Source organism: Emydura macquarii, unplaced genomic scaffold (genome assembly GCF_026122565.2).
Source record: "Emydura macquarii macquarii isolate MOO-44397 ecotype Brisbane River unplaced genomic scaffold, CSIRO-AGI_Emac_v2 contig_2473, whole genome shotgun sequence".
In the NCBI taxonomy this organism is placed as follows: Eukaryota; Metazoa; Chordata; order Testudines; family Chelidae; genus Emydura; species Emydura macquarii.
Window position 1 is genome coordinate 8,972,186 of NW_027132610.1, and position 24,439 is coordinate 8,996,624.

The 24,439-nt window shown below is 42.0% G+C and overlaps 1 protein-coding gene across 2 annotated transcripts in view; it reads right to left on the reverse strand.

Moving 5' to 3' along the window:
* Positions 1-24,439, reverse strand: part of FLT1 (fms related receptor tyrosine kinase 1) — a 132,419-nt gene that overhangs the window by 3,118 nt on the left and 104,862 nt on the right. Inside the window, exons 18-29 of one of the 2 annotated variants that reach the window (XM_067562924.1) lie at positions 19,524-19,628; positions 16,755-16,868; positions 15,604-15,689; positions 14,862-15,021; positions 14,381-14,478; positions 13,735-13,857; positions 12,593-12,704; positions 8,260-8,359; positions 6,266-6,371; positions 6,043-6,185; positions 5,209-5,293; positions 3,594-3,685 (exon numbers count right to left, since the gene is read on the reverse strand). In XM_067562924.1, the coding sequence (XP_067419025.1) occupies positions 3,594-3,685; positions 5,209-5,293; positions 6,043-6,185; positions 6,266-6,371; positions 8,260-8,359; positions 12,593-12,704; positions 13,735-13,857; positions 14,381-14,478; positions 14,862-15,021; positions 15,604-15,689; positions 16,755-16,868; positions 19,524-19,628 (1,324 nt within the window). Of the gene's footprint in view, positions 1-3,593; positions 3,686-5,208; positions 5,294-6,042; positions 6,186-6,265; positions 6,372-8,259; positions 8,360-12,592; positions 12,705-13,734; positions 13,858-14,380; positions 14,479-14,861; positions 15,022-15,603; positions 15,690-16,754; positions 16,869-18,035; positions 18,099-19,523; positions 19,629-24,439 lie in introns of those variants that run through there. The other variant, XM_067562925.1, reaches the window with a different exon arrangement.

Genomic DNA, 24,439 nt, shown 5'->3' on the forward strand with positions numbered 1-24,439 from the left:
TACCCCTAAACTTCTAGAGGAGGGTCTTTTAGTCCCTGCCTGGCTTTTACAGCCTTATGGTTCATCTTTTCAAGTTTTTTCCCCTCCTACAACCATAAGGGTCATTAACTCTTTTTTAAAAAAATGAAAGCCAAGCTTCTAGTATGACTCAGTGTCTAGGAAGTCAGGGAAAAAACATTAAGTATTACAAGATATACCATAAAAATCATAAGACTTGGTAACATACATCTCAGAGTTACATTAAATGCCTGAACTAAAATAACACCTTAAAAACTGAAACAAACCCCTGCCAAGACTAACTTCCCCAAACAAATTACCTTTACACAATAAAGACCTAGGTACTCTAACCTTAGAACAAAGTATTCACAAAATCCTCCTAGAAAAAGACAAGACCCTCATGTTTGCTGTTTGCACTCAGACACCATTTGAAACAGGTGAAAGGGGCTAATTGGCCAGAACTTATTAGGGGGGTGGGGCTATGGAACTATAAATCTTCTTCCAGAGGTAAGGCAGTTACTGTAGGAGTTCAGTCTAAGGAGGAAATATTTTCCCTATTCCAAGTAGTTGGGTTTGTGCTAGGATCTTTGCTTAGGGAGGGGCCTGTTTTGGTTCTGAGGGACATTCTAGTTTTGGGGGGTTAATTTAGGTAAAGGTCTCTCTTATAGTTCTGAGGCAGTTATTCCAATTTAGGCATCGAATGCAGGCCAAAGCTTATTTTAGCTTGGAAATGTGCTTTAGGGGAGCAGCTTTCTCTAGCTTGGAGTTTTAGCTTGCTCTGGACTTGAGAGCTAGTCGATTTCTATTAAAGGGTTGCAAATGGAAAACTTCCAAGCTCTTAAGGATGCTTCTTTCTATGAAGCTGGTGGTAGTCTTGTGATCTAAATGACCATGCTTCCTTGGAAGTCCTAAATCAAACTTTTTTTTTCCTATATCTTACTCAATTTTTTTTCTTTTACTGCACTTAAAATGAACAGACTCATAACACAGATGTGAGACCATTGCAGTGTGACACTAGTTTCCCCTTTTGACCTGTGTGGTTAGCCAATACTTGAGGCCTTGCAGGGTTGTATCTGTTAGGAGGAAAAATTGATGATGGGAATCAAGTATTTCTTTAATGTAACTTATTTATTTACAAAGACCGCACACAAAGTCCTATTTCCTGGACGAAGTAGGAAACAAACAGGCACTTTCCTTGCTTGCTATTTCCAAGTCTGCCCCCTACAATAAGTTCCATATCTATGGATTGCTGTCTCTCTGCTCCTTCTCAGGGCTATGGTTTTGACCACTTCTGGCAGTCTGCTGGCTTCCCGCCCCCCCCCCCCCCCCTTCTGCCTCTGAGGTACAGCCTGCAAACAATCCCCTCACTCATGTATTTACCACCAGTCTGAGGGAAATCTCACAGACCACATGGCTTGCCCTGCTTGGGCTTCACTATGTGGCCCAGTGCCTTGGGTAGCAGCCTTCTATTGTTTCCAGTTATCACTACATAAAGTGGCATTTAATTGCTCCTTCCACGTAGCTTGAAGGAAAGGGGTTTAGCACATCTATCAGCTTTCATCAGGTCTGTGACTGTTTATATTTCAAAAACTTGCTTGATGACAGCCACTAACACCTGCCAGCATAATACTGTTACAAGTTGCTTTTATTCAGTTTTGATCACCTCATCTGTTCTCTGCTAATCTAGTGCCCTTGAGGACTTAGTCTCACATTCTCCTAACAGCCACCATTTCTTAAAGAAAAATCGCTTTGCCACCCAGGTATTCTCTTCGCTTCCCTAACTGAAACTTCTTTGCAAAAGGACACTGTCCTGAAGAACAATATGCTGCCTTGCACCAATCAGTCTTAGAAACAAGAGCATTATGCCATTAAAGAAGGGAGATTGCTAGGCTTCACTGAGACAGGTAGCACGTGCTTTTAGCCCTGGAATGTCACAAGAGATGAGACTTTAAAAAATGTCATGTTGGTTTAGAGAAAAGCTATGTTAGGTCATTTTTAGAGCTGTTTTGTTCTACTGACTTCTGTACAGTCCATATATATTGTTACACATGGCTTTTCAATTGAAAGGATACAAGACATTGTCTCAAAATGAGTGCTTTAAAAAATTAAAAAAGAAAATCTGCAACACGTGTCCATTGGCAGAACGTCTGAGCGATGGGTGCATCATAAACATTTTTATCAGCACTTACTTACAAAAAATGGAGAAAAATTGTTCTCCTGCCACAGAAGGCAGGACAAGAGGCAAGAGGGTTCAAACTACAGCCTAGCAGATTTAGATTAAATCTCAGGAAAAGTTCCTAACTGTAAGAACAGTAGGACAATGGAACAAACTGCCTCAGGAGGTTGTGGAATCTCCTGCACTGGAGGTTTTCAAAAAGAGGCTGGATAGCCATCTGTCTTGGATGGTTTAGATGCAACAACTCCTACATCCTGGCAGGGGGTTAGACTGACCTTCTAACCCTGTGGCTCTATGATTCTATGACCTGCATAGAATTGGCATTTATGGCTTGCCTTTAGCACACATGAGTAATTCTTCCATTTCAATCTCTTGCCAATAGAACCTTTCTACTATAGCATCAGGTGTTCTTTGTGTATATGTACACACACAGAGAGATCTTGTACACATTCAGCTAAAATAGTGTAGCTAGTCACTGAACTGTTCCTATAAGCAAATCATTTTAGATCTTGTCCAAGAACTTCATCATATCCCCCATCCCACTGTCTTCAGTGTGACAAATCCAGCACAATCAAGATGGAATGATGGCTGTAACTTATTGCCAGCGTAAGATAAATGATCCCTCTGATCAAGGCAGCCTCTGAACTGTGAGCTGGCCTTAGTCTCAGATCAGTTTCAATTCCCAGGTTTTCAGTCTCATAATGGCCCTGGAACAGAGGAACCACTGTAGCTGAGAAAATAAACATTCCCCACCTACAGTTAGATCATGTTAATACAGTACATTTAATAGGACAGCCCTGGTTCCCTTCTCAGGCAGCTGTCAGGAATTAGACAGAGGAAGGTAGGCAATAGATTAAAGTGCTTAAAAGCAGGAAGAGAAATGAGGCCCTCACATCCATCTATTGTAAAGTTGCCACTTGAGGATCCTGAGCCGATGGCTCTTAAATGGGTTATACTTAGCTGATTCATGTAAGAGAAGGGCAAAAACAAGCATTGTTAGATGAATATCTGCTGGGTGCATTTGGTGTCTCCTGAGAACTTCCAGGACCAGCAGCAAGTCATTCTCAGCAAAAGGCCCTCATATTTGGAGCTTGTTTTCTGCAGCCATCTGCCCCAGTCTAGATTAGTGACCTGGATCACCTGGTCAATCAGGTGTCAAATTAGTACAGGAGGAGATAAAGGGCAGTGACAAAGCATCTAGGTAACTTTTGAAACTTGTTTGATTTAAATTTACTGTCATGTGCCTGGATGGTCTGGTTACAGATACTGAATAAATAAAGCAGTCACAAAGTACGATCACCAACAAAATGATTTACAGAGACTGTCAGACAGTGTGATTCAGCACAAAAACACGCAAGGCCCTCTTTGATTTTTTTTTTTTTTTTTTAAATAAAGGACAAGAAAGAGGCATGAAACTGACCCAAAAAGCATTTGCTTTTGTTTGCTCTCCGTCCAAGTAAAGCATTTAAGTTCTTCTGAAGCCAGCACCATCCCACTGTCTGCCTGATAATCCTGAAAAATAATTTTAAAAAATTAGGCATTGAACAAAAAGTTATTTTTTAAAAGACTCACATTCTTATTGGGTCAGATTTTCAAAAGCAACGTAGGTGTTGATTTTCCATGAGACCGGGGCTCCAACGTGCCTGTTACTTTTGAAAATGAGTCCCCATTGTGTGGGTATAACGAACACATGAAACTAACACGGCTGCAACTTTTTAAACAAAAACCACCTATGAAATGTCAAGATCTGTTCTAAAACAGCAATCCAACATGGTTTGTTTGGTTAGCCACCCGTGCGGACAGCCTATGGGACAGCAGCAGCAGGAATGGGGAAACTGATATGACACACCTGAGTGTGGAACTGAAAATCAGTCCTTCCCCATAACTTTCCAAAGGTTTGGTTTGATTCATATCAGACCCGTTCATTCACCTTGCCCCCACCTCCCATCTCCCTCTCTACAACTCTCTACAAGATTATTCCCCTCTATTCGGCATTGGTGAGGCCGCATTTAGAATATTGTGTCCAGTTTTGGGCCCCCCAATACAAAAAGGATGTGGACAAGTTGGAGAGAGTCCAGCGGAGGGCAACAAAAATGATTAGGGGGCTGGAGCACAGGACTTATGAGGAGAGGCTGAGGGAACTGGGCTTGTTTAGTCTGCAAAAGAGAAGAGTGAGGGGGGATTTGATAGCGGCCTTTAACTACCTGAAAGGGGGTTCTAGGGAGGATGGGGCTAGGCTGTTCTCGGTGGTGGCAGATGACAGAACAAGGAGCAACGGTCTCAAGTTGCAGGGAGGGAGGTCTAGGTTGGACATTAGGAAAAAGTTTTTTACTAGGAGGGTGGTGAAGCACTGGAATGGGTTACCTAGGGAGGTGGTGGAATCTCCATCCTTAGAGGTTTTTAAGCTGCGGCTTGACAAAGCCCTGGTTGGGATGATATAGCAGAGGTTAGTCCTGCTTTGAGCAGGGGGTTGGACTAGATGACCTCCTGAGGTCCCTTCCAACTCTAATATTCTATGATTCTATGATTCTAACTCTACAAGGCCTAATAATTTGAGGACGAGGGGGAGGCAAACTTTGCCCCATAGAGGGACACATTGCCAGCTAACCAGGATTTTAGCAAACTTGCCTAAAATGGAGCAGAATTCAGTTTCTCTCTTCTTTACTGATACAGAACTGCAAACTAGAAATCTCAGGCTGCATTGTCTGGCTGCTCAGATGAATGCCAGATTTGTAGGATGCCAGATTCTCTAGGCTCTGTGGACTACACCTTCATGTCAAAGGAGGAGATGTTTTGCAGGCCATGTTATGGAACTCTGTGTCCACACTGGCCAACCCTTGATGTCCTCCATTTTGCTTTCTTCAGCTCTTTGCCCGTTATTACAATATTGTTTATAAACAACCTAATGTCTAAGAGCAGATAATGCTGCACTGCACAGTCACACAAACTAAATGCTGCTTTTTTAAAAAAAATTAAATGTAAATAAATGAATAAAGAATAAGCTGTCCATTGTCCTTGGGCTGAGTATCACTTACATCAGATACAAAGGTATCCTTGGGTGAAAGCTCTTCAAATGTATTTACCCTCTGGGATGGCTTCATTTTGAAGGTATTTATGTATCTAGTCAACAACAAGCAGAAAAAAGAGATCATCAACAGTTAATTTTAGTGAAACCTCAGCAATTCCATAATAAAATGAATTGTGCATAAAAACCATAAACAGGGACTGTTCTTTCATTTTAATATTTAAAATGGTATTAACTTGTTTGACGGCTAAAATTAGCCACATGAAACCCACTATGTAGACACTCATATTAACTTGTGATTTGATGGGCCTGTCAGAAGGTTCCCCCTTTTCCCTCTTTTATCTTCTCTTCCTTCCCCATAGTCTACCAGTAGGTACCTCTCTGTAGGTCCTTGCCCCTATATCACTCCCTTAGCTTTGAAGATTTCGTTACCGAGATTAGAAGGTCTAGCAGCCTCTGCTGGGCCTCATCCACAACTGATAATGTGGGGCTATCTATCCCAGAATGCACTGCATGCTCCAGAGCATGCAGAATTTCAAATCAGTGGCAGGTGGTATAGGGAAGGAATGTAATGGGGGCATCTACTGGAGGATTATACAGAGGTAGTGGGAGATTCACAGGGAGGAAGGGAAGGACAGATGCCATTTTGGAATGCAGGGAGGAAAAGCGCAATTAAGGGTGATCTTATTTAAAAAAAAAAACTTCAGTTTTCAATCAGATCATGGAGATGATCGAAAGTTCAGGATGATTCTTAATTGTTTTCTCATCCTAATCCAAACCATGCCTGAGAAGTTTCCTCTACATAGTCAATGTAAAGTCAATCTCTTGATATTTCTTATCTTACCCAATATTTTCAGTGCTTTCAGAGTTTGATTTTGGAACTGAAATATCTTCACTCAAATTAGAGTTGGCTGAGGTGGGATTTGAGTATGCAAATCTGCAATCTGCTGTAAATATAGTATTCAGAGGGATATAGTCTTTGCCATCCTAAATGCACAAAAATACATTAAATTAAAATACAGTCCAGGATATAGCTAGTAATATATTGATGCCATTTGTTTCTGTACCTGTTGCACATTTGCTTGAAGCAGGTCCCCTAACCTTTCCACCAGTTTAGAAAATCTTGGTCTTTCATTGGGATTCCCATGCCAACAGTCCAACATGATCTGATAGCTGAGACAATAAAAACAAATTGAGCACATTTTGTGGTAGCGTACGATATGTTTCTCACTGGGGCATATCAAACAGCTCCAGGTTTTTTATGGTAGTGTCATGTCACTGGATTTAATTATTGTTCTTCATAATGTATTAATCTGTAAAAGCAAGAAGGATTTATGCATTTAAACAAGGAAGATCTCAAGCATTACCAGGGACTGTTATTGAAAAGAAAAGAGCAAATCTTCAGAAAAAGAATCCTCCTTGGGGGGCACTGACATGTCTCAAAAAGCAACCTAAGAAGGTTGCAATCAGAGGATAATTTAACTAACAGCTCCTAAAATATTTTTTTTATTCCTAGCACAGCTTTAAACCATAGTATTGAGCATTTGTTATCTGGTAATTCTAATGGAAGGCACTATAAGTAGACAAATGAATGTCTCACTTCCTTGTATTGGTCAAGTTTAGTTTTCCTTCCTGCAATAAAATATTTGAAACAACAAAAAAATTCTTAAGTGTCAGTAGGATAATAAAATTAGCCACTAGGTTCAACTTCCAGAGGTGATTAAGTCTGGTGTGTAGCTGCAGGGCTGCCATTTTTTGTAAGTGTTGCTATTTAAAGTCCTGCTGATGACTTCAGTCAGTGGCATGTGGACAAGGCACCATAAAAGCCTTCATTTGAGTTGATTTTCCAGAGGGAGACACAAGACATGTGATGTTTGTACTTTTTCCCAAATGTGCAGAATGAAAGTGGATTCTGATTACTGTGATTTCATCCAGAACTGACACAGTCAAAGTTAAAAAAAAACAAAAAACAAAAAACCCAACCCAGTATGTTGTGAACCTATTGTAACATTCATTCATCTGATACAAATGCAGAACATTTGTTTTAAAGATTGCATAGGCCAAGTGCTCTGACAGGACTTTATTGTCTAAATTTCAATGGTTGTATCTATTGAAATCACTTCTTATCTTTATCTGAGATGAAATGAGGATTCTGAAAGGCTCAGGGGATTAGTAATAGGGTATGGAGCTTTTCATCTCTAGGTCATCCACCCAGAGAGTTAGAGACTGAAAGCTGCTATAATTTGATGACCAATTTGGTGGCCTATGTAAAATGAGTTAGCACTTTTAGTCCAATTCCTAATGGATCGTTGTCTGCACAGTTGGCATAACTGTTGAAAACCTCAAACAGAGAGGTCAAGGACTAAAAAAGACCCAGAGACTGAACCAGCCTTTCACCTTCCCTTACCGTTTGAGGTGGTCTCCAGAAAAGGGTTGAGATAACTTCAGCAAAATAATTGGGGGGTTGCTTGAACTGTTATGGCCCAAGTTAATAGAACGATAATATTTTGCATTCGTATGGTGCTTGTCAAGCAGACGTTAATAATTTTCAAACTTGGATGAAAATGAATAATCTTCTTCCTCCCAGTTATTCTTCGGGTACAGCCTTGTAAAGTATCTAAGAACCCACTGAACTTCCACTTATTTGTCTCTTAAAATTGTGACTTAGGCTTGTCCAAAAAAGATGTGCTGAATGATGCTGACCTGGCCTTTCCTTGCAACTTCATATTCTTCCTTCAGACGATACACAAATCCGCTGATGAGCCCTTGTAGAGTTTGGACTCAAGGCTGAGAGCCATCTTAGGAAAGGCTGTGCTAAGGGTTTTGATCCATGTTAAATCATTTGAACAATAGTGCAAGTATCATCAGACAGTGAAAAATCTGGAGAAGCCCTGCTGGGGAAGACACCCTAGAACAGGCTAACAACCACTAAAAAAATGAGAGTGTTTTGTTTGTGACCCAGGTGAATTATTTTGGACTCAAATATCTCCCAGGCTCCAAAGCAGACTGACAGTTGAGATGCATGTGAAATGCTTAGCTTATATAGGAAAAGTAAACTCACATTTCTGATGTTGCATATTCTGGAGCCCGCATTCTTGTGCCTTCTTTTAATCTGCTGCAGAAGTCCTCATCTATTTGGACCCCTGGGTAAGGAGAAGCACCTAAAGGTAACAGTGTAAAAATCAGTACTTGTCCCGAGGTGGGTAGAGTAATTGTCTATACATGTATCGTTCTAGTGTTATACCGCTGAACACATATTAAGGGGCCTGATCCTGTAAGACACCAAGCGCCCTCAACTCCCATGGACATCAATCCAAGTTACAGGCATTTAGGCCCTTATCCTCAAACGTGTTTTAGACTCTTAACTTCCATTGAAATCAATGTCCGTAGCCATTGACAACAATGGAAGTGAGGAGGCTAAATACCTTTGTGGATCTGGGTGTACGCATCGTGCAGGATTAGGCCCAGGAGTATTAGTAGTACTTAGATGGATTTAAGGAGAAAAAGAGCAATTCAGTTTTAAAACAGATATTCACTGAAAGGAAATATGATTTGTATTCTCTTCATGTCTAAGAATTGTTAGATTCCTTAATACATACGAATACTGTCCTAAATTCTAGTAGACACAGTGTAACCAACCCCAATGTTCACCAATCATGAGTCATGCCTAAAAATCATGAAATTGGCTTCTCAATCATGATTTTTTTTTTCCCTAAAAAAAACCAAAACAACATTTGGGTTCTTTGCCTTCTGGTTTCTGAGCATTTAGGGTGCGCAGGTCATATTTTCAAGCTTTTCTCCACAACCAAGAAGGCTTTGAAACTTACTTTTTCTTTAAAAAAAAAAAAATGAACGCTGAGGTTCTCAAATAATTACTTGAGTCCAGGAGCTGGGGCTTTGAGAGAAACACCAAACATTGCCATAAAACCACCGGAGTCGGGAGCGCTCTCAACCAAGTGTATTCAAACTAGTGAACGATTGTATGATGGATTTTATGGGACTGTTTCCTCTACTGTTGTGTCAGTCTTTGTGTTGGACCCAGTTAAGATTCTTTTATTCTGAATGTCATTGTTGTTTCCCTTTCAGTATTGATTTTTGTATCCTGCATTTTTCACTTAAAATAAACATTGCCTCGCGCAGGGTTTCTACTTCTGTGCTCGGTCTAGTTCATTCCACAGCATCTGTTTCAATGTTCATTTGTCTGCACCTGCCAGTGATGAGTGTAAGTAGGAAGCAGCTGTTAACAGTGAAGTGCTGGCACTGTGATGCTCAAGGGTAATTGCGCCTGGTAGTTTTTTCAAAGAGTGGAAATACAAAGTGCCATTTAAATTAAAGGGTTCTTTTTATTGGGGGTGGTTTTGTTTGTGAGTAGATTTTTATTTGCTCTCAAAGGAAAAGTCAAAACCTATCAGGGGATTCTAAATCATTTGGGGCCAAACCCTAGACTCAGCGAAGTCAATAAAAAACTCCCAATGACTTCAGAAGGCTCAGGGTTATGCCCTCCAGGCATATTTTGTGTGTAGCAAAGGCTCAGTGCTGCAGCATTCGCTCACATGAATAGTCTCAGGCTTCAGTGTCACCATTTTCTTGGAGAAAGGGCTAAGTGATTGGGAGGAGGGTGGCAAGAAATGTGTCCGTCATACCTGTGAGGGTGGGGCGAAAGTCCCGAAAGGGCTTGGTGGACATGGCTTCCACCCACACCCTGGTCCGGAGGGGGATGGTGAAGCTGAAATGGAGGATCCCAAGGGTGGGGCTGAATGTGGACTGCATCCACAGGGACACAAGGTAGTACGCATTGGCCCAGGTGCCACTGGAGGTCTGGGGCCGGTTTCAATGGAAACGAGTAGCGGTAGTGGAGGGACTGCCCTACCCAGTGGTGGTGGGCATGGACTTGCAGCCCTCCCGAAAAGGAAAGGGGTGGGAATAGAGCACCCACTGGGGGAAACCCAGGGAATTTCCCTAGGGAGGGGTCAGGAACCCCTGGGGCAGGAGGCCCGAACACGAAAGAAACCCCTAGACAACAAGAACGGAGTGAGGACAGATTAAGGCGGCCCCAAGAGCCAGAGGGAGGGAAAGTATAGAGAAGGAAACGGGGTGGGGGGCAGCCTAGGGCATGCCACCAAAGCAAGGGGGGGGTGAGCAATTGAATCCCCCCCGATATAACCCCAGGCCAGAGGGTGCCCGCCCCTGCCCCATCCCCATCTGTTGGGCTGGACACCACTGAAGTCCCGGGCAACCTCCAAGTGGGGAGAGTTGCCCAGGGGCCCCAGCCAGAGAGCTTGTGCGGCTGGTACAATGGGCAGCCATGGGGCTGCGAATGGTGTGAGGACTTGTGGGTGGCGGCAGACCTATGGGGGGCACTGCCCGCAACCCAGTGTGGATGGGGGGAGAGGGAACCCCAAATGATGGAGCCCAAGGGCCACCCGAAGGAAGGGGAAGAATTCCCCTGTTGGGGACCCCCCCTCCGGTGAGGAAGGAGGGGAAGAAGAAACCTAAAGGTTTTATGAGGGGGGAGGTGTGTGACAGGATGCTGAGGGGTGAACCCCTGGTCAGCCCCCTGCCACACTAGTTTAGCTAGCTCAGGGGCAGTAGAGTGGGTAGCTGGGCTGTGGCTTGATTGCCTGAGGGGAGGCAGCTGTACATAGGCACAGGCTGAGCAGCCTCCCTGGGGTTTGATTAGGCCATGAGCTGCAGCTGTCCTGCTGGCCCAGCAAGGTTTCTAAGACAGGCCCCAGAGGATTTTAGAGGCCAGAGAGTAAAGGAGTCAGAGAGTAGAGGTGTGGTGTGGTGTTTTTGTGTTGTTGCCTATCTCCCTGGACCCTGAGCATCCCCAGCAATGGCTGGCCTTGGCCCAGTCATGGCCCTGTATGGTGGTGGGAGATTCTTGTGCATGTTGTAAATAAGCCACTGGTGACTGCAAGCTTGAGGGTCTCTGAGTCCTTTGTGGTCCAGAGGGACACCAAAGAGAGGGATGGTGCAGGGATGCTGTGCTACACTGAGATTTAATCTAAATCTGCTGTACTGTAGTTTGAACCCATTGCCTCTTGTCCTGCCCTCTGTGGCAAGAGAAAACAACTTTTTTCCATTTTTTTATAGCCGCCTTTCAAGTATTTGAAGACCACTATCCTGTCCTCCCTTAATCTCCTCTTTTCCAAACTAAGCATACCCAGTTCCTTCAGCCTTTGCTCATATGGCTTGCATTCTGTGATCCCTTTGCTCATCTTTGTGGCTCACCTCTGGATCCTTTCCAGTTTCTCTACATCCTTTCTATACATTGGTGACCAAAATTGGACACAGTACTCCAAATGAGGCCTAACTAGCACCAAGTAGAGTGGTACTATAATCTCCCATGACATGCATTCTATGCTTCTGTTAATATAACCAAAATTGCATTTGCTCTTTTTTTTTTTTTTTTTTTTGCAACAATATTGCATTGATGACTCATGTTGAAGTTGTGATTCACCACAACTCCCAGATACTTCTCTACAGTGCTGCTTCCATGCCAGTTTTCCCCCATTCTGCATTTGGTTTTTCTTCCCTAAGAGTAGCACCTTACATTTGTCTTTGTTGAATTTCATTTTGTTGTCTATAGCCCAGTCCTCCAATTTATCATGATCCCTTTGAACTTTAGCTATAGCCTCAAAGTTTTTGCAAGCTTTATGTCATCTGCAAATTTGACCGTATGCACTCTATTCCTACATCCAGATCATAAATAAAGATGTTAAATAACACTGGACCCAGAACAGATCCCTGTGGAACCCCCTTGAAACCTCCTTCCAATCTGACATAATTCCATTAATAGTTACTCTGTTTGCAGTTGTTTAACCAATTATGTATCCATTTAATGGTAGTTCTATGGAGCCCACATTTCTCCAGCATACTTACGAGAAAGTCATGAGGGATTGTGTCAAAAGCCTTGCTAAAGTCCAGGTATATTATGTCCACCACATTCCCCCTATCCACCAAATCAATTACCCTGTCAAAGATGGTTTGGCATGATTTGTTCTGGGTAAATCCATGGTGGCTGCTAGTGATTACCTCTTCATCCTCCAGATATTTGCACATGCTCGTGCTATTTCCTTAGTGACATGCCCCTCCTTCCATTTCCTGTGTCTGTCCCTTTTGGTTTTTAGATAGCTTAAGAGCTCCTTTTGCAGACACATTGGTCTCCTGTGGCTCTTCGCTGGTCTTGTGTGGTTCTCCTCGAAGTTGAACATACAGCTACACACACAATCTAGAGCATATGTCCCTATGATCAAATTATGTATTTCTTCACTGAAGGCCTAAGCCAAAGTCAATTGAAGTCAGCTGGTTTTATCTCACTGATATAAAAAGGCTTTTGATTAGACCCTAACTGTTGAGTCTCTAATTTCCATAATATACATTAAACCTACCCAAGGAAAATATTTCCCACAGCAATACCCCATAAGACCACACATCACTTTTCGTATTGTAGATCTTATCAAATATGGATTCTGGAGCCATCCACTTGAGGGGTAGTCGTGCCTGTAACAAAACGGACAAGCCAGATTATTATTTTCATTGGATACAAAATTCAACCACAGGTGACGTAAAAAAAATGTAGCCATGTAAATAGTTAACACTGGAGCAAGATTTGATTGTATTGGTTTACAGACACCAAGAATACAACGAGCACTCGATCGACTGGAACATTTTTTTCTCTGTTTGCAGGGTAATTTTTTTTCTATTTAAAAATGAAATGAATTTTCCATTTACTCCATGTAATGTAAAAAAATTGAAACTGAGAAGCCTATTATATCTTAATAGGGAGACATTTTCAGTTATTCAAATAATAATTCTTGGTGCCTATTTAGTACTCTAGGTCTTTAGAGCAACTTAGAAATATTAGTTAACACCTGGGAGGTAGGTAAAATAGGTCTTGATTCTGCCATGAGAGCCATGTGGGTGGATGCCAGCACCCACACCAAGCTTCATTCACTTCAGTGTGCACAGGCATTGTTTGCCTGCATAGTTTTGACTGTATGATCGGGGCCATGCTGGGGATGTCTACGCTGCAACTGGGAGCAAGCCGACCAGCCCAGAGAGATGGACTCATGCTAGCTCAGCTTGATTTTACAGGTGGGTGGCCAAACTTACTCCTGGCACAACTCCATCAACTTCAGGTGCAGTTATTCTAGATCTACCCCAATGTCACTAAGAACAGAATTTGGCCCTGTGTATGTACGCTGAGGGACACAGACTCCTTTTGGCATAAATGATTGCTTTCAAGAAAGCAGCTCCCTTTAACTGGCTAGCCAAGAAACAAATACCAACATGTAAACTATTAAAAGACCAGAACTGTGAAATTGTTAGCGTTTCCGAACATTGTTTTTGAGGATGCAAATGGTCACTGTATATACAACACATCTGGATTGCTCATCTTCACATAAAATCGACGATAGGTTTCGGACTCTTTTAAGTGCAGGGAATGTAAACATTTACATACCATTTTAGTGAACAGTTTAAAATGATACACTATGAACAACTTGGACAAACAAACAGAATGTTGACTTACATCTCCTTTTCTCACATAATCTGGATTCTTATAAATATCTCTTGCAAGGCCGAAATCACAGATCTTCACTACATTGTTCTCAGATAAAAGGACATTTCTGGCTGCCAGATCGCGATGAATACACTATAATGAAACAGTTGCACAATCAAACTGCATTTCCTTAACCCTACCCACAAATTTCCTGAATCTTTCCGTTTTCCTTTTAAAAAATTATTATTCGAAAGATCAAATTTGTATTTTCTTAAGGAAGTTGACTAAAGTCTATATGAAGTTACTGTAAACAATGAGCAGTTCTTCACAAACAAACATTTTTCTAAACCAAAAAGTCACAAGCTTTTCATCTGTTTAACATCACCAAGGAAGGCATTAGTGTTTTGAACTCCATGGTTAATATATCTTGAAGAAAAAAAATTTCTCTGAATGAATCAGCTTCACCCACAGCCTTCTACTTTAATCCTGTGTTTATCAGGAAGACTTGAAAAAGAAGACTTGAAAAAACATATGCTTATATTTAGAACATCAAGAAGGAAGCTGCCCTTCCTTTGGGAGTTCTACCAAGGAAAGGTGTCACTAAAACATAGACATCATTTCACCTCTTCTGAGTCTGATTCTTCTGGAGAGGAATATCCAAAAGGGTAAAACTGACCTTTCTGGAGGACAAGAACTCCATGCCTCTAGCCACCTGAAAACTGTAAGAAATCAGATCTTCCATAGTAAGGGGCCGTTTGTAAAAGTCATCAGACTCTGGAAAAAATTTAACACATATTAAGTTAGTAAGATGTTTTTTTCCTAACTGCTGCTGTTATTCCAGTAAGTTCACTCTTAATAGAGTAGTGCATGGACATCAAACCACTGGCACCACCAGCAAAAATAGTATTTGCTTTATACCCTGTTGCTTCATTGTTTTCCTCAAAGATAAAGAGTAGTAGTCAAGAAGAAACAGTCACACATTTTCCTGTCAGATTTAGTAAATCTTTTTTTTTAAATCTTCAAGCTTCTGGACACGACCCTGTGAGCATCTCCCAGGGATGTTTATTAGGGTGATAAATGAGAAAAAAAATTTCAGAGCTGCAGAACATGTAAAAATATCACAGACCGTGTAGGAGCAGGAAGGAATGAACACCTACCCTCATCATCCTCCTCCACATCACTCAGACTTTTATCTTCCTGAAATCCGGAGCTTGCTAAGCTCTCACTGCTGGTGACACTAGCCAACCTCTGGTTTTTACCTTCTACCAGCTCAATATCTTTTTTCTCTTTCATCTGTTCTACTTGCAACGATGCATCCTTTAAACAAACAGAGGGAGCAAGAGATACTGTATCAAAGTTACAGGAGTCGGAAGAACTGAAATCAGGCTTTTTGCCTCAGTTCAGCCAATGAAATGGTCTCAGCTGTGATCTGTGGCTGAAATCTTCCTGTTCCATCGATGGGCGTGATGCTCACATTGGCAAGCACAGTCCCAAGACTGGCTGGCATTGGACTACTTGTGTAACTAAGCGTCCACCAACACAATTGTTGGCACAATTGGGGCCCCAAGGTGGTGGCAAATAAAGAATACACTAAACCTAGTGACACTAGCAGATTCCACTGCAGAATGTGTTGTGTGGAAGCACAAGGGGTCCACAATCTTTTCTTCTCGATGATCCTATCCTTCATGCATTAAGAAAAGTAGTTTTAAACCTTAGAAAGCTTTCCTAGCCTCATCTCTTGCATGTTCCTCACAGCACTGGGATCAGGGGGGCACGCTGCTTTTCCTGTGCTTCCGTTCCATAAACCAAAGCTCTAAACCCACCCATCACTCAGCAAGAACGATGTTGTCAGCAGAGAAGGAGGATGCACACGGAAACAAGTGGTGTTTGCTTCTTTACCTTGTTGAAGAAAAAATTCCTTTTACTTTTCAGATAGTTTGATAAGTTTCCGTATTTGCAGTATTCAACAATCACCATCAGAGGCCCTGAGTGGAAGTCAAGAACATTTTTAGTGGCGGAAAATAAGATCTAAGAAAACGAGTCCTGAGGAACAGCGAAATCTCTTCTGCACCCAGCTAGCACTAGCTCCCATCACAACAGTTAACAATACATTTTAATGTAGAAGAATCTTTGCCTGAAGGACTCCTGAGACTTTCACAAAATAATAATGGTTCTGGAAATTAGGGATGAGCCAACACAAAACCCTGGCTGTGGAGGACACCCCAATTACTGGAAAAGTTCGGGTTCTCATTAGAATTTTGCAATCCCAGCACTTCTCTCCTAAAACAATATATGGTGATGTATCCAGAAGGAATTATCTCTTACCTACTGACTGCTTACACTATGTCTACACTGCAGTTAGATACCGTGTGGTTCAGGCTAAGGAGGTGTTTAACTCCAGTGCAGACATTTCATGCTGCAGCCCAAGCTCTGGGACCCTCCCACCCCACAGGGCCCTAGAGCCCAGGCTGCAGTCCAAGCTCAAACATCTATACCACAGTTAAACAGTCCATTAGCCCAAGCCCCTGAACCCAAGTCAGCTGGCACAAACCAGCCACGGTTTTTAATTGCAGTGTAGACATACCCCTGGCTCCTTAACAGCCTCTTGGGAAGAGCTTTATCAGAGTATATCTCAAGAATGAGAATTCAGAGTCACTGGCTATTTCTGAAGAACCCCTGCCTCTTGTCCTTCCTAGATGATACTTAATCTAGTCAGCACTTCCAGTTCTGCTGATCTCAACTGCTGCAGCAGGGTTTAGGGCAACAAGTGGTCTCTTGGTTAGGATGGTCCTATATTCAAGGCTTTAAATACTAAGGCCAAAGCAGGGGAGAAGGAGGAAAGCCCCAGCAATTATTTGGGTAAATCCAAAGAGGCATCTCTGTTTCTCTACTCCTTGTTTAGCCAAGGAGAGACAGAGTTCATCTATGTGAAACTGACCTAACTAGCCAACAGCTGGCCCCTGGGATGACATTATGAAACCAACACAGTCAAAAGATAATTATCCAGAGAATATCTCAATCCACATTTAGCACAGCACAAATTCTTTTACCACCATTTTTCGTGCAAGCTCCTAGGAGGTTCACAATATTAAGATGATGCCCAACGTGTATCAGGATTTTCAGCTCAGTTATCAGCGCTTTGTATTCACTTGCTGTGGCTCCTTCTGTGAACACAAAATAATGCCACTGTATAAAGACTGTTTTATTTTGCGAGCTATGCCACTGCCTGCTGATTGTCAAGGCTTTACACATGAAATAATTGTCATCAGTGGCCACACTTCTATGTATTTGTGTTCCCCTTTTCTCTCTCTCTCTCTGCCTAGCAACCTTTTAATTGCAGTGAGACCGATGAAAGAATTAGTCACTGCTAACTTCCTTCCAGTGCTCTATTCGATAGTGTGCTGGCTCAGCTTTGGTGCCATGTAGGGGTAGGAGGGATGGTCTAGTAGACTGAGACTCAAGGGACGTGGGGTCACCACCTGGCACGGAAACAGACTTCCTCTGCCACCTTGGGCAAATCATTGACTTTACCTTGTGCCTCAGGAACTCTCTCTGTATAACAGGGATAGTGCAGCCCTCCATCACAGGGGTGTCAAGGATAATATCTATGAGTGTGAGTTGCTCAGATAGTACAGTGAGGAGGCCCAGACAGACAGACAGACAGACACAGGCAGGCAGGCTACAGATACCATCTCCTGAATCCCCGACTGTCTTTATGGAGCTGAAAATCAGTATTTCACAAAAATCCCAGTGTCATACTGAAATCCATGGATTATCCAGCTGACTGTTCTTAGACCTTCAAGCACATACATTCACATGCTGGCCAATCTGTTCTGTTACTAAGGGTTAGATTCTCAGCTGGCTGACAGAGGCTAACCACCTTTTGGGACCAGGTGCACAGGGATAAGAGACTTTGCATAGCTGCTTACTCTCCACCACCACCACAAGTAGGAGCAGAGTGGGCAAAACCTTGGCTCCAGCCACCCTTCCAACACCCTGATCAGAACTGCTGAGTTGGCATGGGGCTGGCTGGGCAGTACTTCATTGCTGGTGTAGGCCAGCAGAGAGTTACCATACCTATGGAGCCATTGGGAACAGGAAGGGAATTGTATTACCCTGACCCACAATTCCTTCCTCCAGGATGCTCCTGGAAGCACAATAGCAATGCACCACCCCTTACTAAGATCCTTGACTCAGTGATGCATGACATTCTCATTACAAAATGAGCACTGTATAGTATCAAAATGGCACACGCTAAATGGATTAAGAACTGGCTAATGGATCTCAAGAAGTAGTTTCTAGTGAGGAATCATTATTGAATTGGGGCATTTCTAGTGGAGTTCTGCGGGGATCTGGTACTTGGCCCAATGTTATTCAACGTTTTCATCAATGATCTGAAAGTAAAAGTAAAATCACAATGATAAATACTGAGACGGGCAGGGCACTCATACAGAGTGTCCTAGATCACTTAGTAAAGTGGGCCCATTCAAACAAAACATGTTTTAATACAGGCAAATGCCAAGTTTTGCATCTAGGAACAAGGAATGCAGGCCAGATCTACACAATGGGAGATTGTATCCCGGAAAACTGTGATTCTGAAAAGGATTTAAGGGTCATAATAGACAAATAACTCAACGTGTAGCCCAGTGCAATGTTGTAGCAAAAAGGACTAATGCAATCCTCAGACGTATACACAGGGCAGTAGGAATAAGGAGGTAATTTTCCCTCTATGCGTACAGTCCTGGTGTCCACATTTTTTAAATAACACTGAAAAAGTGAAGAGGGTGCAGAAAAGAGCCACAAAAATAATTTAAGGGCTGGAGAAAATGTCTGACAGTGAGAGGTTTAAAGAGCTCTGTCTGTTTATCTCCTCAAAAAGAAGATTGGGAGGTGAATTGATTAGCATGTAAGCACCTTCACAGGAAGCAAAAACTAATTGCTAAAGAGCTTGAAAATGTAGCGGAGAAAGACATAATCAAAAGCAATGGCTGTAAGCTGAATTAAAATGAGAAATAAGGCACAATTTTTAACAGTGCAGGTGATTAACCATTGGAACAAACTACGAAAAGAAGTGATAGATTCTCCATCTCCTGATGTCTTCCAGAAAGGAACATATGTTTTAGTCAAACACACTTTTCTCTGTCACTTGAAGTCTTTACATCATGATTTGAGGACTGCAGTAACTCAGCCAGATGTTAGGGGTCTATTACAGGAGTGGGTGGGTGAGGTTGCAATGTACAGGAGTTCAGACTAGAATGATCATGATGATCCCTTCTGACCTTAAAGTCTATGAGTCTACGTAATTGGGGATTAATATAGGGGTAGCTGGGCGAAATGTAATAGCCTGTGTTATTCAGGAGGTCAGACTAGATGATATGATAGTCCCTTCTGGCCTGAAACTCTATGAAACTATGAAGTGTGCTCCAGGCTGTATTCTCAGGATACACTGTAGCCCCCAAACCATTTAACCACTCTTCCCATTCTATTTTTCCCAGTGCTTGTACTAGTGGAGCCAGATTTTTAAATGTTTCAGAAGCAGCAGCAACCAGGTTCTGAGTGCTTCTGCAACCCTGGTCCATAGCATATGATGTTTCATCAGTGCTTTCACTAAGAACCTCATTTTTCATTTTAAGGGCTTCCCACTTAGCTGGAAAATCTGATCTAAGCGGAAATGTGAGATACAGCCTTTGTGGTGTTTCAAAATAAAACAGTTTGGGGTAACATCACACACTGTTGCTTTTGAATGACACACCGAACAAGGCAGGGGAGTGGGGAAACTAGTGCAGTGTATGTTCCAGCACAGCCCTGCAACAGAATACCTTTCAGCATTTTCACAGCAACTAGTCTGCACGTGGGTGATTTTTTAATTCCAGAAGCAGCTGCTTGGACCACTTTTCCAAAAGCCCCACATCCAAGTGACCTTCCTGTACAGAAAACAAATTGTAAAGATACACACATGTAAAAAAACAAACAAAGCTGTTGTCATTGAAAACACTCAGACATATTGAATAACAAACTGTGCTGTGCAAATCTTCCCCTGCGTGTGTGTGTGTGCACGCACATGCACTAGAGGCGGGGCTGTCATAGAGGGAGCAGCAAGGACGGTGACAGCAGATGCACCTGCTGGGAACAGCCAGCACCAATAGCAGAGCAGAGTCTGGAGTCAGCCCTATGATTTAGGGAGCTGGGCAAGCAGGACTGAAACAGCCCCCTCGACCCTAGAAAGGCAGACAGGCAGAGACCCCCTAGAGGAACCAGGGGTCTAAAGGCCATGGCTGCTTAAGGCCTGGGTGGACTCAAGATCTATCAGTGGAGACACTATGGCATTTTCTGTGTTGTGCCTGAGATAGTGTTGCCAGTTCTTGCAATGTTATGACAAAGCTCACAATATCCAGTGTTCTCTTTAAAGTCCCAGCTGCTAGAATCATGAATTTGTATGAGAATTTCAGCTTTTATTTTAAAAAAAAAAGTTTCTAGCCCTCGTGGTTGTGGAGAAAAGCTTGATAACATGATTTGAGCACACCCTAGAGGTTCAAAGACCAAAAAGCAAATAATAAGAACCCACACTTATTATAAAAAAACATCATGATTGTTAAGCCAGTTTCAGGATGTTTGGGGACCTGACTTATGATTTGTGAGTATTAGGAGCTGGCAATACTGATTTTCTCCCTCTCCATCCACCTTCACTGGGGGGTCTGGGCTCATCACTCTTCTTTTAGTGGCTGATGGAGGTTTTGACAGGCGAGATCCTCTCAGGATGTCAGCAAATAATATTTTTTAAAATATAAAACCCAAGTGTTTAACTTCAGCTTCATTTCTGCTTCAGGTTCACTAGGATTAAAGACACCTTAATGCTCAGTGATATTTATTTTTACTGATTTTCTAACATGCCTGTGAATGTAAAAGAAGTGTTACGATGGCGAGGAAACAAGGACAGAACGTAAAGACAACTTTTTCGTTCAAAATAAAAGGATAGAATATGCAATTGGGAGAACATATATTCATTAAATATGTAAACTGAGACATTGCATTATTTGCATAAGATCTCTCTATTTCTGGACCGTTAGCCTTAACAGGTAGGACAATGCAAAAAGAGAGCCATTAACTTGGTCACCACAGTTGTAAAATTACATACACGCACATCCCTCTGCAGATGTTAGAAGTGCACAAGAGTTGAACTATGCTTCTGCAGCCCTCAGGAAGGAAGCAGAAAGGAGGGAATTGTCCACCTACCCTCCCAGCCCAGCTCTCCCTGTCCCCCGCCAAGACTATTTAAAATAAGGAACTTCTAAGACAATCCTTGATAAGATGGAGTGAAGGCACAGATATGTGATTTAAGTGTGTGTCACCTCTCAAGAACACTGGAGTTTTAAAAAAACAAAACAAACACATAATTCCAAACAACCAAATATTAGAAAACTGGGGAGGGGTTGTGGCTGAAAGCATTCCAACCAGTAAGACTGCTAAAGTATGTGGTGCAAGAATTCACTTAGCTTGTTAAGTTAGGTATTAGTTTGCATTTTATCTTTTATTTCTTTGCAATCAATTCTGACTTTTATTCCTCATTACTTGTAATCACTTAAAATCTATCTTTCTGTAGTTAGTAACCTTATTTTATTGTTTTATCTAAACCAGTGCATGTTTGGATCAAAGTGTTTGGGGAACTTCATTTGAGATAGCAAGGTTTGTGCATATAATTTTCATGTCAATAAAAATGATGGACTTTATATGAGGTTGTATTTTCCAGGAGTGTGCTGGGCAGTACAAGTGCACATTTCTGGGGGAAAGGCTGGGACTGGGAATTCACTCACTAGTGTTGCTCCGTAATGTAATTCATAGGTAGCTGGCTATAGCACTCACACAGTGTAGCTGGAAGTAATTTACATGCTGGAGGCTGTGTGTGCCAGACCAGGAACGGTTGCTCTCACCACAAAGCGGCGTAAAAGGCACCCCATGTTGGAGAGCTGAGGGGACACAGCTGTCCATCAGTCCAGAATGTACCCTGGGCAATGTCACAGGCAGCTATAGGGTTAGGCAGAAGCTGAGTGAGGATTTTGAAAATCTAAATTTTGGACTTAGGTGCCTAAATGCCTTGTGTATCTCACCCTAACTTACATGGCAATGGGTTGGTGTGCTCAATATGAAGCCGTAATCCAAGGCACTACAACCCCAGTATCCACAGTAAAACTTTGCTTACTCAGTAATTTTAATTGTTTTCATCAGTAATAATCCATTTCTCATTTTGGGGTAAACTGTTTAGCCACCTCTTGGAAAACAAATTTGTTACCTTATAAAACAGCATATGACATCTATTAGCCCTTTAATCAGTGTGAACGCTAGAAACATGTTTTCCCTGAGAACAACAACCTTGATTTCATGGAAAATAGTAATAAAATTGAATTTGTAGCTAATTTTTAGCTCTAATATTCTGTTTTGTGTCATATTAAACTTTAGAGCAGAATAGGGATTCTCAGACTTTCTTATTGTGTGGATCGCATTTTAAGATGCAGATTGTGTCTCAGACCAACTCTCCTCCCATTTATAATCTCAGATCATCCTTGGGACAACAGCCGCAGACATTTACATGGAAAATTAATATTAGGAAAGTATTTAATCGACTTTTAGTTCAGGTTAGCAGATGAAAATAAGGACGTGTTACCATGTGAGCCGCCAGCTCTCCACAGACCAGCGGTCAAGTGACCACATTTTGAGAACTCTGATGCAGAGAATAATGCAGCTGAACTCTAGTTAAAATTCCTCAGGTTTGCTTACACTTTCTGGGGCTAATCCAAACCCATTAAAGTCAATGGAAATTGACTTAACTGGCTTTGGGTCAGGCAGTTGCTGTTCAGACCCCAATTCAGCAAGATACCTGATCAGACATCCAAGTTTAAGTATGTGAGATGTCACATTGTCATGTGCATGTAACTTTGCCGAATCAGGGCCCTAATGGAGAGGCAGAGGTTAATCCACAAGTCATTCTTGCTATATGCTGTTGCCTCTGAGTCACTGGGAAGGCTGGAGTTTCAAAGAGGCTTTCTGTGAACATGCCCAATTCATTTGATGCATACCAGACATTCTGTTTCCCTGTGTCAGAGGATTCCTGTTTTAAATTATTGATAAATATGAAAGCTCAGTGTGTCAAAATCAGAGGGGAAAAGTCACTCATCTCTGGCAGAGTTAGAGAATAGATTTATAGTGCATAATAGGAGAGTGCAACTAATGAAATTGTTTACTACACAGATTTCTGAAGCTTTACTCTGCCCGTTCCATTGGTGGTAATAATGACAAAGGGTCCTATACCACAACTTCAGCAGTGTAATGGCTGTCATAAATTATGACTTATTGCCACCTTTAGTATGGTCATAAAATGCAGAACTATATCAATGCGAAAGGTACAGGGCTGTAACTAAACACAGTCATTTGCCTTGAAGCACCAGAGTTTTATGATCTAATTTAGGGGCTATCATGTAATTTCATTTCCATTCATCTGAACTGGGAGGGTTTCCCCTGACTTCACTGGAGTTAGTATGGATTGGTTTCTGTAACATCCGTAGCCGTAGGGGATGAGGAGGAAACACTGTATGGGTGTAGCATCAATAATATGCACCCATGGATGAGGCATACAAGGCAACTGAGATTTAAATAGAAAGAGTCTCCTCACACTGATTACGATAACTGTGAAGACAAATACCTGGAAAGAAAAGACATGCACACATGGAATTGAAAGGATCTATGTTTGTGACTAATGATACTTAAAAGAAACTATATAAAAACCATTCAAGTTTGAGATTATTTCCCCGTAGAGCTGCTAAGGTCATTGAAAGGTTGGGCTAACTGCCATGTAAATGGAACCCATGCAAGTGCTAAACTAACATACCTTGCTGACCCAACTTTTCAGAATCTAGTTCTCCTTCATTGTCAACATTTTTTACTTGTTTACACCAATTCTTTCACTTTTAACTAATTCTGTTCTCTTTTCAGTTTTCACAGCTCACCTCCAAACCTTTATACAAAAACAAAACAAAACCCTACTTCAGACAAGTTTTCCTTGGAATTTCAAAAAACTTTAGCTAATTCCATTTCAACTTGATTCTTTCCATGTACTTTATGTACACTGAGCTCTTGATCCATTGATGTGATAAGACCTTTTCATAGATGAGGAGTCTCCCAACAAGATTTTATACTTTGGCACTCACAAAATAATGTACAGGTATTAAAAATTACCATTAAAATATTTTGTCTGTGCTTATTCACATACTAGTCACCCCTCGGCCTGTATAGCAGACAAATTAAGTGAGATCTGAATTGTGTGCTGGTACAGCGCACTAGTGAGTGTGTGGCTGAGTGTGCACAGATCCCCCTTGGTGCCAAAGCTGCAGAAAGTGTGCGTTTGTTACCATCCCCAGCTAGAGATCCATGTATCTTTAGCTCAAAGTGTAGCTCATGCTTTTAGTTCCGGAGGTCCCTGATTCAATCCACAGTGTGCCAGCCAAGATGGTGGTTGCCCCATTTGCATCTGGGATTGGCTAAGGTTTAATTTGTGACTGAAAGGACATGAAACCTTGTTGCCATAGCTGAGATCAGTGCTGACACTTGAGTTGGAGACCCCTCAATATAAATGAGAGAGCTGCTAGCGGGGTGTTTTCAACTTTGCAATTTGAACAGTCTCATGGTCTTCCAGAGCTCAGACTCCTTAAACTTTAAGGAATATCTCAAAACCCATTGTTTTCAC